The sequence below is a fragment of the Balaenoptera ricei genome, chromosome 1 (assembly GCF_028023285.1).
Source record: "Balaenoptera ricei isolate mBalRic1 chromosome 1, mBalRic1.hap2, whole genome shotgun sequence".
Lineage (NCBI taxonomy): Eukaryota > Metazoa > Chordata > Mammalia > Artiodactyla > Balaenopteridae > Balaenoptera > Balaenoptera ricei.
This window is the reverse complement of record NC_082639.1, coordinates 104,225,937-104,242,771: the sequence shown is the minus strand read 5'-3', so window position 1 is coordinate 104,242,771 and position 16,835 is coordinate 104,225,937. Positions and strand designations below refer to the sequence as shown.

General features: G+C 36.5%; 1 protein-coding gene across 1 annotated transcript in view; it reads left to right on the top strand.

Annotated features, from left to right (window-relative positions):
* Positions 1-16,835, top strand: part of GDAP2 (ganglioside induced differentiation associated protein 2) — a 74,378-nt gene that overhangs the window by 36,611 nt on the left and 20,932 nt on the right. The window contains exons 7-10 of the mRNA XM_059928850.1: positions 5,215-5,374; positions 7,444-7,600; positions 15,279-15,355; positions 16,115-16,191. Coding sequence (XP_059784833.1) covers positions 5,215-5,374; positions 7,444-7,600; positions 15,279-15,355; positions 16,115-16,191 — 471 coding nt within the window. The remainder of the gene's footprint in view (positions 1-5,214; positions 5,375-7,443; positions 7,601-15,278; positions 15,356-16,114; positions 16,192-16,835) is intronic.

The window sequence follows — 16,835 nt, the reverse complement described above, 5'->3', positions numbered from 1 at the left end:
CGGGTGTAGTGTATTGCATAAAATGTGAGGCTAGGAGTGGCAAAAATGAAAGTTAGGCAGGGGCAAGATCACTCAAGGCCTGGTATCTCATACTTTATCAATCATACAATGGGAGAACATAGAAGAGCTCCAAGCAGACAAATGATGTGGTCTAACTTGTATATTAGCTATGTGGAGGATGATTTTGAAGGAGAAAGACAAGTGACAAATGACAAGAAGAGATAATAAGCGGTTGTAATATTCCAAGTGAGAAATGATCAGGCCTGAACAAGGGCACTGGAGGTGTTGAAATTTAAAAAAAATATTAAACAAATTCAGCTGGAGTTGGAGGTCACAAATATGTAGGGGAAAAGAGAGAGGGAAGTTAAGGATGACTCCTAGGTTTCTGGCTAGGATGACTGGATAATGATGCCACCAGTGAGACAGCAGGTAGAAAGGGGGGAAAGTTTTAGAGAGAGGAGAAGGGATGAAGACAAGTTCTATTTTGAACATGTTGAATCCTAGGGGATCAGTGTATTCAGCTAATGATCAGCAGGCCATTGTGCTTGTTCAATCTAAAGCTGAGGAGTGAAGTCTGGGCTAGAGATTTGACCATGTCATAGAATAGGATACCAAGTAAGGTACCAAGATAAGATACCCTGTTCTAGGGAGTTTGTAGACTAATAGTTAGATAACCAGATAAACAAAGACCACCCTGAGGTGTGGCAAGTGCTGTGCTGGGAGTGTACATCACAGTGCTGTGGCAGTCTATCAGGGCACCTAAGCCAGACCCAGGGGAACAGAGAAAAATTCTTCACCTGCAGTATACCTGAAAAAAATAGTCATTAACGTTTATCATCTAGGTCCAATGGACTTTTTTTTAAAGGTCATTTTATGAATAATTTATTGAATAATAAAGGGATAATAAAAAACAATTTGATAAGGTATTTCAGTAAGAATTGAAATGTAACCAACCTTTTTATATCAAGTAAATTTTGTTGCACAAACATCGTAAAAGATGAAAGAATACTGTCACATCTTTCTAGTAAAATGTTCTTATCACAAAATCCTGTATGGTCAAGTCCTTCCTATAGTGCCTCACTGAATGAGAATGCCATATTTCTACTTTGCCCATAGAAATATGTTGTTGACTCATAGGTTCTTGAATTGGAGAAGATTAATCTAGGATATTGTCATCTGAAGACTCAGTGTCTGAGATTCACTTCATATGATCAATCTTAACCTCATCTTTAATAAAGTGCTGCTGTCTGTGTCTTTACATTCACCTTTGATTCCTTTAATAATTCTGAAATGTCATCTTTGTTCAATTGTCTTCTCTTTGCTATTTTGGGCTGAAAATGAAAAAGTCTGAATTCTCAAATCTTTCCAATGAAAGTTAAAAACAGATTACAGACTACACATAAGAATAGAGATGCAAAAATTCTTAACAAAATATTAGCATACTGAATCCAGCAACATATAAAAGGATTATGTAATATAACATCACCAAGTGGAATTTATCCCAGGAATGTTAGCTATGTTTTTGTATATAAAAAAATCCTAAGACGTCGACAAAAAAGCTATTAGAACTAATAGAGCTCAGCAGGGTTACAGGACATAAGATCAATATAAAAAATAGTGTTTCTACACACTAGCAAAGAATAATCCAAAAATGAAATTAAGAAAACAGTTGCATTTACAGTAGCATTAAGAAGAATCAAATGTTTAAGACTAAACTTAACAAAAGAAGTGTAAGGCTTGTACATTGAAAACTGCAAAATATATTTGAAGGAAAATTTAAAAGACCTTAATAATGGATGGATTGTTTATGGATTGAAAGACAATGTTGTTAAGATGGCAGTATTCCCCAAATTGTTCTACAGATTCAGCAAAATCCCTATCAAAATTCCAACTGAGTTTGTTATAGAAATTGACAAGTTGATCCTGAATTTCACATGGATATGCAAGGGACCCAGGATAGTCAAAACACCTTGGAAAAAAAGAACAAAGTTGGAGGATTCACACTTAACTTATTTTGAAACTTACTCCAAGCACAGTAAGCAAGACTATGTTGTACTGACATAAGAATAAACATATAGATCAGTGTAATAGAATTTTGACATGGCTGCCAAGACAATTCAATGAAGAAAGAATAAATAGTCTTATTAACAAATGGTATTGGAGCAACTGGTTATCCACATGCAAAAGAATGAAGTTGAACCCCTACTTCACCCATATAAAGGAAATTAGCTCAAAATGTATCTAGGGACTAAGTATGAGACCTAAAACTATAAAACTGTTAGAAGAAAACATAGGTATAAATCTTCATGACCTTGGCTTAGGCAGTGGTTTCTTAGATATGATGTGATGTCAAAGACACAAGCATCCAAAATAAAAATAGGTAAATTGGTCACTCTTACAATTCAACAGTAAAAAGACAAATCACCCAATTTTAAAATGGACAAAAGTTGGTATTTACCCAAAGGAGTTGAAAATTTATGTCCTCACAAAAAACTACAAAGGATGTTTATAGCAGCTTTATTAATATTTGCCAAAACTTGGAAACACCAATATGTTGGTAGGTGAATGGGTAAATAAACTGTAATACATCCAGACAATGGAATATTATTAAACACTAAGAAGAAATGAACTATCAAGCTATAAAAAGATATGGAGGGACCTTAAGTGCATATTACTAAGTGAAAGAAGCCTATCTGGGACTTCCCTGGTGGCGCAGTGGTTAAGAATCCACCTGCCAATGCAGGGGACACGGGTTCGAGCCCTGGTCTGGGGAGATCCCACATACCGCGGAGCAACTAAGCCCGTGTGCCACAACTACTGAAGCCCACGCGCCTAGAGCCCATGAGCCACAACTACTGAGCCCACATGCCACAGCTACTGAGCCTGCGCTCTAGAGCCCACATGCCACAATTACTGAAGCCCGCATGCCTAGAAGCCCGTGCTCCGCAACAAGAGAAACCACTGCAATGAGAAACCCGCGTGCAGCAACAAAGAGTAGTCCCCGCTTGCCACAACTAGAGAAAGCCCACGTGCAGCAACAAAGACCCAGTGCAGCCAAAAATAAATAAATAAATAAATTAATTAAAAAAAAAAAAAAAGAAGCCTATCTGAAAAGGCTGCATACTGCATGATTCCAACCATCTGATGTTCTGGAAAAGGCAAAACTACCAAGACAATAAAAAGGTCAGTGGTTGCCTGAGGATGGGGGAGGGATGAATAGAGCACAGAGGATTCTTAGGGCAGTGAAAATACTCTGTATGGTGCTATAATGATGGATACAAGTCATTATACATTTGTGCAAACCTGTAGAATGTACAACACCAAGACTGAACCCTAATATAATCTATGGGTGATTAGACGTGTCAGTGTAGGTTCATCAGTTATAACAAAGGTACCACTCTGGTGGGGGTTGGTGATAGTGAGGGAGACTGCATGTGTGAGGGCTGAAGGGATATGGGAAATCTCTCTGCCTTCTTCCCAATTTTGTTGTGAGCCGTAAACTGCTATGAAAAAATAAAATCTTAAAAAATGGGCAAAAGTTTTGAATAGACAAGCACGTGGGAAGATGTTCTATAACATTAACCATTAAGGGAATATAAATCAAAATCACAATGAGATAGCACTTCACACTCACTAGTGTGACTTTAATTACAAAGACAGACAATAACAAGAGTTAGGATGTGGAGAAATTGGAACCCTCATACATGGCTAGTGAGAATGTAAAATTGTGCAGCTGCTTTGGAAAACAGCCTGGCAGTTCCTCAAAAAGTTAAACAGAGATTCCGCTCTTAGGTGTATGCAGAATAGAACTGAAAACATATGTCCACACTAAAACCTGTACACAAATATTCATCTCAGCATTATTCGTAACAGCCAAAATGTGGAAACAACCTAAATGTCTGACTAACTGATAGATGGATAAACAAAATATGGTATATACCTACAATGGAATATTAACCTATGAAAAGAATGAAGTACTGATGTATCCTGTAGCATGGGTGAACCTTAGAAACATTATGCTAGGTAGAGAAAGCCAGACACAAAAACCATATACTGTATTCCATTTTAATGAAATGTGCGGAATAGGTAAATCTGTACAGACAGAAATGTTAGTGGTTGCCAGGGGCTTGGGGAGGGAGGGATGGAGAATGACCTAGCTAATGAGCTTAGATTTTCTATTTGAGATGATGAAATGTTCTGGAATTAGATAGTGATGATGATTCCACAACTTCATGAATATACTAAAAACCAGTGAATCATATACTTTAAAACGTGAATTTTATGGTACATGAATTATATCTGTTTTTTAAAAAGGCTGCAAAGATGGTGTCTCTAGTCTTTTTTTTTTTTTAATTGAGTACAGTTGACTTAACAATCCAGTCTTATGTGCCTCATATAATATACTTATTTACATGAAAGATGATACAGTATTGCAGGTGACATAATAGGAAAAGTGACAGATAATGATTTCTCTGTCCTTCTAGGCAATTCCATCATTCTTCTGGTTTCTTATTATTCTATTGTAGTCTTTTTTGGTATAGTTGGGAATAATTGATGAATAACGATAAAATAATTCTAGGATGATGAAAAAGCAAAATGCTTCAAGATATAGGAAAAATAAGAGCACTAAGTATCTATAATGTGTCATGGATTTAGGAATGAGTCCGGTGGACCAACCCATATGGAAATTATAAGATAGAATGAGTTTTATTCTATTTTTTTTTAAGTAAGATATATCTTTATTCTTTGAGAAATCTCTAAGAAAGAATGGAAGTCATGAAATAGCAATCCTCCACAAAGAGTTAGAACTGTTAAAAAAAAAAATCTCAAAAACTAAACCTGGGTCCAGTGGACCCTGATGGCACACTGAGGATTAAGGAAGTCGTGTCTGAGCTGAATCTTGAAAGACAAATATCACTAGTGAGGTGAAGGAGGGGTTGGGGACAGGGGTCACAGAACTTTTCATTCCAGGTTCAGTGACCTGGAACTGCCAGGATGGGAATCATGCTCAACTTGAGTGACTAACAAACCCTGATCCTTAACACGAGAACTGATTGAGGGTCCCAGGCAGCGTACAGTCTGAGCTTAGAAGTGGTGTGGTCTTTCTCCGTGATGAAGGCTGTCTTCACGGTGTAAGGAACAACTCTAAGCACTGCTGGTGCCTGCTTCATTACTTCGTTATTTTTCACACGATGTTTGGCTTTTCTCACACAGGCTACTTACCGAAAGCTGCTACCTCTGTACTTCCCAAGGTCATTAAAGGAGGAGAGTTGCTCATTGCCGTACCTACCTGCAGATATTGGAAATGCAGAAGGGGAGCCTGTGGTACCCGAACGGCAGATAAGAATAAGTGAAAAACCTGGTGCCCCGGAGGGTGAGTTCTACTTTCCCTCTTAAGGAAGCAAAGGCTCTGGTAAACATCAGCCACCAAAGAAGTAGGAAGTTCAGCCTGACCCTTGGGAGGCTATTAGCGTGACACTAAGATCAAGACCAACTTAGGTGTTTTTAGAGTCTTATTCTTGTTAAGGTTTACTCTTTAAATTTAAAAAGTATATATATGTATTATATTTATATATATATAAATATATATATAAAATATATATATATATATATATATATATAATGTCAAGTCTGTGTTAGGCAGTAGAGATTCAGAGGTGGATATGACAACATATTTACCCTCACGAAGTTTATAGTTTCATGCAGGACACTGTTGAGGAAGCAATCAAGTATATTATCATCTAAAATTTTCAACAGCTTCAACTGTGTCCTCTGAAAGCCATACCTAACATTAAATACTGAAACAAGAATGCTGTTTTGTTTTGTTTCTTTAGGTTACATACCCCTGTAGATTGAAGTGATAGTAGAGCAGGGTAGGATGGGAGCTCCTCTGAAGCTGTTCTGTATGACAGCTTGTACTGATCTTCTTGGATACATGTTTAAGAGAGACATGTATCTTCTTGGATACGTGTTATTGGAGACATGTCTCACAAGCTTCACTGCTGGAACTTGATCTCAAAATTCAGCAGTTTAAGAATTACTGTGAGATTCCTGCTGTGAACACTTTTAAATGAGCATCAAGTTAAAATCTATAGAAGGCTACTCATCTCTTTTTTATCACCAATATTTTTATCAGAAAATGTCTGTGAACCACGCTTTCCTGGAGGGGTACTCATGTACTTTTAGGGAGCCACCAATAGAGTACAGCCTTGAAATGTGCCCAGCATCATTTGGAAATCCTCATAATTGTGACTACCACAATAGAATATAATTTTTCTTAAATGCGTAAAATGCGTTTTATATGACAAGGGGTAATGAAAAGCAAAATCAGTTGAGGTGGCAGTGCTGGGTAGTCATTAGCCAAAAGGTCCCCTTCTATCCCCCATCCTCAAAGACTGCTTGATTTGCATCCATATCTCAGAAAATATTGTTACCTCATAGGCTCTAGTGTTCATAAATATTTTCAGTTAGAATATAGAATCTGTTAAAATAGATGTAAAATCAGCCTTACCTGAGGGATTGAGAGAAGATTCATTTATGGGTATTTTTTTTAATAAAGGCACACTCAGCCCTTGCCTGTCAGTCACAGTTTGAGGAGCAGTGGTATAGATGTGAGAAGGTCCCAGCTGAACGGCTTCAGGCGGTGGCATTGCCTTGGGAAGCTCCCCTGCCGTGGTCCAAGGGTTTTGTTTGTTTGTTTGCTTTTTCTTTCTTTAAAAAAGAATTTTTTTAAAACAGATCTAGTGAGGCAGTGGGGAACACATTAAGAGATGATCCATTCCCAAGGGACTGGCTGCGAGCCAAACGTTAAATGATCATCTGGATAAGTCAGAAAGGTAACATTAATTTGTAGTGAGAACTGTAACTCTTATGTACCAGAATGATTATGTAGGCATGACCAGTGTAGAAAATCAGAACGCTCGTCAAGACATATCTTAGTGATTGTGGATCACACCCTGAAATCCTGGTCCATCCATCTTCCTTAAGGGGTTACCTGACAAAAGGACTGAAGATTATGTACCAGCCAGTCAGGGACTCCCTTCTTAAACAATTCTGGATAAATGACCCCAAACATTTTTTCTTTATATTTCTCTTTCGTTAGATGTTGTGCTACAGTTCATCTTTAAACCCACATACAGTATAATTGCTTCTATCTTTTTGTTTATTATTACATTCTACTCTTTTCTTCCTAAGGTTACACCTAGGTCCCCTTGATTTGATTTCATGTGTTCCTAAAACTTCCATCCCACATGGACAGGTGGTTTCTTTCATTATTTCGGTTCTTCAAACGCCTGAATCTGATTTCAGTTTCATTCTCAAAAAATAACCTTAACCCTGGTTTTTTGAGTTTCTGCGCAATCATCCCTATAGCAGCATTCACAATCGGTTTGTAGCATTTACTGTCAAGTTTTGCCATCTCTATTGATAGTATTTTTGTTGCAGACAACCAAGAAGAGGAGGATGAAGGCTTGGGAGTTGATCTGTCTTTCATTGGCTCTCATGCTTTTGCTCGAATGGAAGGAGATATTGATAAGCAAAGAAGACTGATCCTTCAAGGACAGTTATCAGAGGCAACCCTGCAGAAGCAGCATCAAAGAAAGTAAGGCAAACCCCTTTAGACTGACAGACACATAAGGACATGAGAAACAAGAAGGGGCCTACCTCTGCTAAATGCTCTACACGCAACGTGGTCTCATTTATTCTTCATGACAATCCTCTAAGAAAGATATGTCCCCACTTTGTAGATGCAGAACTTCAAAGTTAATTTATCAGTGGACACCATTAGTATGTGATGAAGTCAGCGTTCAAATGCATCTCTGATTTCAGAGCTCCTACTCTTTCTACTGCGATTGTAGCGTCTTTGGGTGAGATTATATTCTGAAAGCAGAAAATAGGGGAAGGGAAAAACCAAGTTACAAAGTTTTTACTTAACATTACTATATTTATAATTAAAGCATAATCTATGGTTGGATTAACGTTAAAAGAGCTTTATTTCCCCGTGATTTATCCCAGGGACCTTATAAAGCCATTCCATTTCTTTTAGGTGTTTTCTAAAGCAATTCTGAATAACTCCTTTTTGAAACATAAAGAGAAGCAGCTTTTGTACTTCTGGGTAAGCTTGTCCAAGGATTAACAAACAGTCCTTGGAAAGCTAGCTGCTTTTCAAAAAATGTTAAAGGAAAAATCATACACCATAATTGATTAATATTCATTATCTTATAGGTTGGTTGAGGGGGGTAACATCTCATAGGGTTGTCGTGAGTGTTAAATAAGATAATGTAATGAGCTTAGCACAGTACCTGGTACTTAGCAAGCTCTTAAAATTGGTCACTGCTGTTCTCTTTAATACTGAGCAAATTATGTTCTATTTTACCTTTGAGCTTTGGTACTTGCCATCCCTTTTGACTGGAACACTCTCGTTCTTCAATTCCTGCTCATTCTCCAGGTTTCAGCTCAGAAGTGATTGCCTCTAGAAACTTATCTCCCTGGAGATAAGTTGGAATAGACGGAATAGAAGTCTGGAATCAATGCCTCCTCCGTATGCTTTTTTTTCCCTTTTTTTTTTTTTTTTTACACCCTGTACTTAACCAAACCATAGCCTAGCACTTATCACGCTATACTGTAATGATGTGTGGTTGTCGTTAGTCTCTATGTATAAAGTGGGAGTCAGACTAGACGATCTCTGGAGTCCCTTATAGAATTAGAATTTTGTTTTTCCTGAGTTCCTGGTCTTCACTTTATTGTCCCTTTTTTAAAAAAATAAATTTATTTATTAATTTTTGGCTGCATTGGGTCTTCATTGCTGCACACGGGCGTTTCTCTAGTTGCAGCAAGCGGGGGCTACTGTTCATTGCAATGCGCAGGCTTCTCACTGCGGTGGTTTCTCTTGCTGCAGAGCACAAGCTCTAGGCACGTGGGCTTCAGTAGTTGTGGCTCGTGGGCTCTAGAATGCAGCCTCAGTAGTTGTGGTGCACGGGCTTAGTTGCTCCGTGGCATGTGGGAATCTTCCCAGACCAGGGCTCGAACCCGTGTCCCCTGAATTGGCAGGTGGATTTTTAACCACTGCACCACCAGGGAAGTCCAGTTCTCCTTTTATTTTCATAAACAAAAGCTAATTAGCCACTAGGGGGCACCAATGAACAGCTTTTCTAAAGGCAAGCACAATCGAATTACAGTTTCAGTGGTTTCTGAACTTGGCCATGTGTACGAATCATCTGGCAAACATTTTTCTTTAAATACAGTGACTGGGCTTTCCCTCACATGACTGGGATTTGACCTCTATATATATTTTAAAATTTTTCACATCATGATTCATGTACAACTAGACTTGGGTACCTTTTTTTGGACTAGGGCAGTGGTTCTCAAACTGTTTGGTTTCAGGTCCCCTTTGCATGCTTAAAAATTATTGAGGACCCCAAAGAGCTTTTGTTTTTACATGGCTTACACGCACTAATATTTATCATATGATAAATTATTTGTTAATTCATTTAAAAATAACCCATTATGTTTTTATGAAAAATAACTATTTTTTAGGCTAGTGAGAAATGCAGTGTTTTACATTTTTGCAGATATTTTAATGTTTGACTTAATAGAAGACAGCTGGATTCTCATATCAGCATTCAAACTATTGCAATACATTGTTTTGGGTGAAGTATATGAAGAAAATTTGCCCTCATTCAGATACGTAGTTGGAAAAAGGAGTATTTTAATAGCCTTTTCAAATAGTTGGGGATATTCTTTGTTATTACACCATAACTCAATAAACGGTAGTTTCATAATGTTGTAGTATGGAATCTCAAACCATATTTATGAATTTTTGTATTGTTATATTAAAATGTGTTGTTTTATCCTGCACTTTGAGTAGATTTTATAATAGGAATTTAGAGCATGAATTTATAACATGATGTGTTGGTCTTTTGGAAAATATTGACTCACTGAATTATTCAGTTGTTCCAAATATTGACACATTACATTACACAATATCAAAAATTTATGTTTGATAATATCACCACTGATCTCGTCAGAAAAGTCCTTAAGTATTAGAAACTGTTAGCTTCTGGTGGTGGATACAAATTTTCCAACATTATATTTTAAAGCTCAAATTTTATCACTGGTAACAAATACTGTTGGTTGTTTTTCTTGAAATGGCAGGGTCACTTCATTCATTTTTGACAAAACATCTGCCAAATACTCATGTTAAATAACCACAGTTTGTCTGCCAGTCATTAGTTGAAGAAAAATGGTGTTCCATGAAAAAAAGCAACTGGTTCAGCTTGCAAGTCAAACAATTAGACCTTTTCTTCAGGACAACCTCGTGCTTCGGTCTGCAGAAATGCTTTGTGTGTTCTTCCCATTTTGTGACAGATTAATATTAAAAAGATGTATTTCCAAGGGTTAATGTAATAAAATTAATAATTTTTTCTTCCTCATCAAAGACATTCTTAAATGAAACTGGCTTTTTTTTTTTTCCTGTGAGTATTTTGGCAATTAAGAACACAACGACTACTAGTACAATCTGGTGTTTCCACCTGAATTCATGCTAAAGCAGCAGTAGTTTTATCCAACAGTTGCTTTTGCACCATCAGTGCAGATGTCAACACAGTGAAAAAACAAATGATGTTTCAGTGTTATTATGAAAATAGTTTTGACCTTGCAAAACCCCTTGAAAAAGTCTTGGGACTATGCACCACACTTTGAGAACCACTGGTCTGTGGTCTCTCAGCAGTACATTATAGTTGAAAGGAGTTTTGGTAATTATCTGATACAGTTTTCTGAAATGTAGTATAAAGTGTATAAGCATTAGAATTACCAGGGGTGCTTGCTAAAACTTCATAGGCCCCACACCAAACTTCCTGAATCAGAACCTCTGTGGGAAGGCCTCAGGAATCATCCTTCTAAGGTTTCTTAGATGATTTCTTAGATGATTTTGTACCTGATCTGGTCTGATCCCTCTAATTTACAGAAGGGTGAATTGATCACCAAGAGTGACTTGACCAGAGTTACAGCTAATTGCAGATGAGCCTTCAAGGTGGCTACTGCAGCTCATCTCCCTTCTCTACTACCATCTCCAGGCACCTACACAGACCAGCTTCAGAGAAGCTGGGAAAGGACCAGACACGTTTTGTTTTCATATACAGAGAACTGCTTTGTTACCACCTTTCTCAAATCAGCTACCCTGTTCTCTCCTCTCTCTTTTCCCTCTCTCTGTCTCTGTCTCTGTCTCTCTCTCTCTCTCTCTCACACACACACACACACCCCTTTTTCATTTCTGCATGAGTGATACAGATAAAGTGGCATTTGTTTGTGTCTGGACTGGGTACTTGCCTGTCTGTATTGCTCTCTCTTTTTAATGAGATTTGTTTCACTTAATAATGACTAGTTCAAGCCAGTTTAAGATGAATCTGTATTTACTGAGTCCATGCTTTCTGGAAAGGGGTCGTCAGCAAAGGGGTAGGTTCTAGGAAGGAATATGAATACAGCATGTAAAGCATTGTCCTTCTTTTTGGTAGAAGGCCATGATCTTGAGATTCAAGTTAGTCACATAGTTGACAGTTTCCAGTCGGTTCAGGAAACATTGGATATTTACTCTGTACAAGATAATATTCTAGAACTGAAATATACAGATAAAGAAAGTAGTCTCTCTAGTCTAGAAATTCATGAGTGAGCCACACTACCTTCACATGTCATGGTGTGTTCTGTGCGGTGCTCAGGTTGTTGCGCACATAACTACAGGCTTGGGGAAGAGCACAGCCTACGGTTCCCAAAGCTTGAACCAAGAAACAAAGGTGTAGTACCCCTACCACTCACTTCCCTTGAGTGGTAAGTTACATCTGAATCAAAAGATTTTCAGATTTCCTATTCATGTGACCCATGTCTGTGATAATTAAAGATGAGGTCTTGTCAGCAGCTCAGAAGTGTGACCCAGGAAACCTAGACTCTTTCGGGGAGCCCATGAGGGCAAAACCCTTTTTATAATCTTACTAAGACTTATTTGCTCTTTTCATTCTCATTCCTGTAGTGTTCAATGGAGTTTTCCAGAGAGTGCTTAATATGTGATATTGCAGTAGGTTAAATGCAGAAGCAGATGTAAGAATCTAGCAGAAATTAAAGAGATTTGCAAAAATGTAAGAGTATAACTCTTCTCCCTAAATATAGCTTATTTAAAAATAAAGTTATTTGCGTTCACATAATAGGTTTTTATTATTTTTGAATTAATAAATATTTTTTATAAATCTCTCTTTTTATTTCTAAAATGGTAAATATTGGTAGGTGTAACTGACATAAATATGAAAGGGTCCTGAGACTCAAAAGTTTGGGAACTGATGACTGATCGTTTAGGAGTTTGCTATATAACTGAGCTGTAAGTCATCTGTTTACATACTCTGCCATGGCTAAATGTTTAAGATTGTAGTTTTAAATTTTTATTTCTCTTACTCTTTCTAAATCAGGATTTTATTTACACAGGTTGAGTTTGGTTTCTGTTATGTTTGTTGATCAAGTTGAACAAATGATATATCTTTTTTAATCTCTTAGAAAGTAAGTAGATCTTCAGTTAGAATTATCTTTTTGAAAGCCTTCAATTCTTCCTTCAGTAACAAAGCTAATGGTCACATGGATCGGCTGTAGGGTTAGATCATTCCTTTCATAGCATTGCCTTGTCTCTGTGTAATAATTCGCTTGAGTAATTCGTTCTTGATTAATATTTCCAGGTCTTCCATCCAGTTGTGACACAATTTGGGCATATCACTCTTAAAATTATTTCACAAGAACTTTCTTCTTTTTCATTAGCGTTCCTTGGTTGGCTTAAGATCCAGTTGCCTCTAACTCTTATGTCATTTCTCACAGTAAAAACTTTATCTCATTCATTATTAAATATTTATTGAGCCCTTACTAATGTGCCAAGCTAGAAACATAATAAAGTGTCACGTAAGGCAGATACAGCCCCAGGCCTCATTGAGCTTAGGGTCTTGCAAAGGAGAGAAATATTAAACTAATTATTGTATGAAAAATGTATTTACATTACAGGGTGCCATAAGAGTGTGTAACAAGGATTTTAACTAAGTCCAGTGTGGGATAGTTGCATGAAGTCAGGAAAAGCTTCTGTTAATTAATTCTATTTTGTACATCTGAGTTCCAGTTTAAAAAAATTTTTTTTCTTTAGAGTTCATTGAATACATAGTTACTGAGTGTTGGGAACTACCCTAGAAATTTGCTAGAAATATAGAGACAACTAAGACATAGTCCCTATCTTGAGGTCCAACAGAGTAGAAGCAAATATTGCAGTGAGTGGGTAAAGCCTTGTGCTGATCTTTGTGATATAAAGAAGGGAGAAGTTAGTTCTGTAACAGGCCTGGACCTTGCCTTCACTTCCCCTCACTCCACCCCCGACCCCTACTCCTACCTCTGCCAATCCCCATCTTAGCGTACATACTTGATTGATACAGTATTTAGATGTCTGCTGTATTGCTTATCTCACTGGGTCTTATTACCATGTTAGTTGTCTTTGTAATATGTCTATCTCATATATTCAACCTTAAACTATGAAGCCAAGGGCCTTTTATTATTCTTCTCAGGCCTCCAAAATACCTTGAATAATACTCATGTTTATTATTTTATTCAACAAAGATTTGAGTCCTTGCTGTGATGCAGGCATTGCATTTATGCAATAAATCTTTGAAAATGAGCTAATGAATACACAGAGAGTATAGAAAGTAACAGGTATTTACTGAATTCCTGTTACATGTTTTGTGCCATGACCTGTGGTGCTCATAAGACATTTAAGACATATTATTCTGTTTAGTCTTGATGTGGAGATGGCTTAATCATAAAACAATTAGAAAGCAAGACAATTGGGGAGTTAGTGTAAATAACCTAGGAGATAGCTCTGTGTGAAAATATGGAATAGCACATATGAATAGGGAGAACTACAATAAACACAGATCCTTTCTTGACTTGCAAATTATATCTTAAACTAAAATTAAAAGTTATTGTCTTTGACTTCAATTTGCACAGGTGGGCACGTTTCTAAATTTGAAAACATAGACTATAGAACTATGCAATACTAAGTATTGTTTTCACAAACAATAACAGTTTCTGTGAAACTAGCAGGCATATCACTTGTTGATTACAATCCATATGTAATAGACTTCCTATTAAATATCCTTAGTTGTGTGATTGTACTTCATAGCTGAAAGGTGTCCTACATAAACACCGTTTTGCAAACGAGGAAACTGAGGTCCATAGAGGTGAAACTACTTTACCGATATTGCATAGAAAGTGATAGCGTGAGGACCCAAGTATCCTCTCTTCTGGTTTAGTTTTTTTTTGTTTGTTTGTGTGTTTGTTTTTATGTTGTGGGATGTTGCCATATGTGACCTAGATGCTTCAAAGTTGCTTTTCATGCATTTAGGTACCTTGAAAGCTTTGTTCACAATCAAGTAAGTGGCACTTTGAATTTTCAGAAAGTAAGTATGAAATAGTAGAGAAAGTACTGACCTTTCCAGCAAACTGGAGACCTGAGTGCAACTTCAAATTCAACTCTACCATTAACTGGTAACTCTAAGATTAATTCGACCTTTTTCAGATCGCTTCCACTCTTTGAGATCTTTAATGTTTCCTCCAGTTTTAATATCCTCTTAGCCAAAGCCAAACTGCCATCTCTATGATCTGGTATATGGGGTATCAGTACAGCTACTTTGATTAGCCAGTCATTAAATAAGCCTGGACTTCCCAGAAAAAATTACCTACTTTCTTTGTGGTCCAACATAACGTGTACAATACTTACCTGTTTTTCTTCTGAAATGTAAACTTCTTGAGGGTCTGACCATGTCTGTTCACTAGAGTATTCTCAATACCTCTTGTGTAGTAAGCACTCAATAAGTCTTTGTTGAATGAGTGAACATCTGTTGTGGAGAACTGCTATTGCTTTAGGCCTTCTTTGCATTTTTTTTTTTTTTTTTTTTAGTAGGGGAAGATAATAGTATTTAAAAACAATGTTAGTTTGAGTACTTGGTATCTTAGCCAATTATATGAGTAGTCTTCATTTGCTCATAAAGGATTTTTAAAAATCATCTAGTGTGAATACCTTCCTTTCTCAGTAACTCATTTTTTTTTTTAATGAATAACAAAGTAGAGATTCTGCATAGTGTAACAGCCTCTTTAACTCCTTTCTCATTATAATAAAACATCATTCTTTAGGAACACAGACAGATAAAAACAGGTCTCATTTATAAATTTACAACTGTTTATTATAATAATTATATCCTTTATTTCTCTAGTTATAATCGCTGGTTGTGTCAAGCAAGATCTGAGGATCTATCTGACATTGCTTCTCTAAAAGCCTTATACCAAACAGGTGAGCTTAAGGATATGGTAACTTATTCTTTTACTGATTAAGAACCTTACTTAGCATGCTATTAGAGACTTCACTTTTCTCTGATTTTGTCCATTTTATCTCTGAATAGATTTTTTTTGTACAATGAAGATAGTTTTTGCTCATCATCAAGATCTTCAAAATAGCATCTCAACCTATAAGATTTTCAGCTAGTAATTCTACTTTGGCCAACTTCATTTCTTCTCAATGTCCTTTTCCTATCTTTTAATTTTTTTTCTACTTTTAAAAATACCATAATCCTGCTGTACAAAATTCAAACCTTACATAAATATATAACGGAGACAGTGCAAGTTATCAGATTCCCCCTTTATATTTCTTTTCCAGGCAGTACTTGTTAATTTTCAGATTTGAGTTCCATTTAGTTTTTCCTGTATCACTGATGTTATTAAAAGTTGTAGTGTGCTTAAACAAAAAGCTATTTATAAAAAAATCTTTACCCTCAACCTTACCTTTGGCTGTCTCTGATTTAAAACTTGTAAGAGGGCTTATCTTAAAAGTAAGGGCAGTCATCAAAACTTCATGAAGCTGGAAAAAAAAAAAAAAAGAAAGATGATGTTTTCCACATAGTAAAAGAAATCTGAAGATGAAATCTGAAAAACTTATGTTCCTGGTTTTCAGTCTTTTACATTTGTGTAGAATATTTTTATAAGGTCAGAGCCCAGGACAGATAATATTCTTGGAATAAAGTTTCTGGGTGCTGATTATATTTCCTGTTTGTAGGTGTTGATAACTGTGGTCGCACGGTAATGGTGGTAGTTGGAAGAAACATTCCTGTAACATTAATAGATATGGACAAGGTAAGCCACAAAAAAGCTTTGTTTTATAAATAATGTTGATTTAAAAAATAAGTAGGACATGAATTTGGAATCAGGGCTTAGAATATGAGACAGAATTGTGTATCTGTGATATAGTAGCAGCCCTGATTCTGCAAGTTGGCACATAGCATTTCAGTAAGGGGTTTGGTTTTGAGCTCTGGGAGAAATGGAAATACTGAATTGCCGTACTGTGATCTCCAAAAACGCAGCTGCTTTGTTTTGGATATGATGTAACTGGCAAGTTTTTGGTTGGACTCATTCTGTATTATAACTATACTAATAATCAAATTCTGCTTTTCTTGAAACATTAACTCTTTTATCTCTCTGAAGGGAAGTAGTAGTTAACCCAAGATGTTATAATTTCGTAATCCCTTCTTTTGGAGTTAAAGGACAGGAATAGATGATTCATAGCAGAAGAAATGGTATTACTGGTAAACAAGAAAGTGTTCAACCTGATTAGTAGTAAAAAAAAAAAATTGAATTAAAATGAGATCTCTTTTTTCACCTTCAAAACTAGCCATTACTTTTATTTTTGTTTGTTTGTTTTTTTGTTTGTTTTTTGATAGATAAGAAGTGATTTATTAGAATAGGACACTTGTGAGGCTTACAAGCAGGTGGGCGAGAAG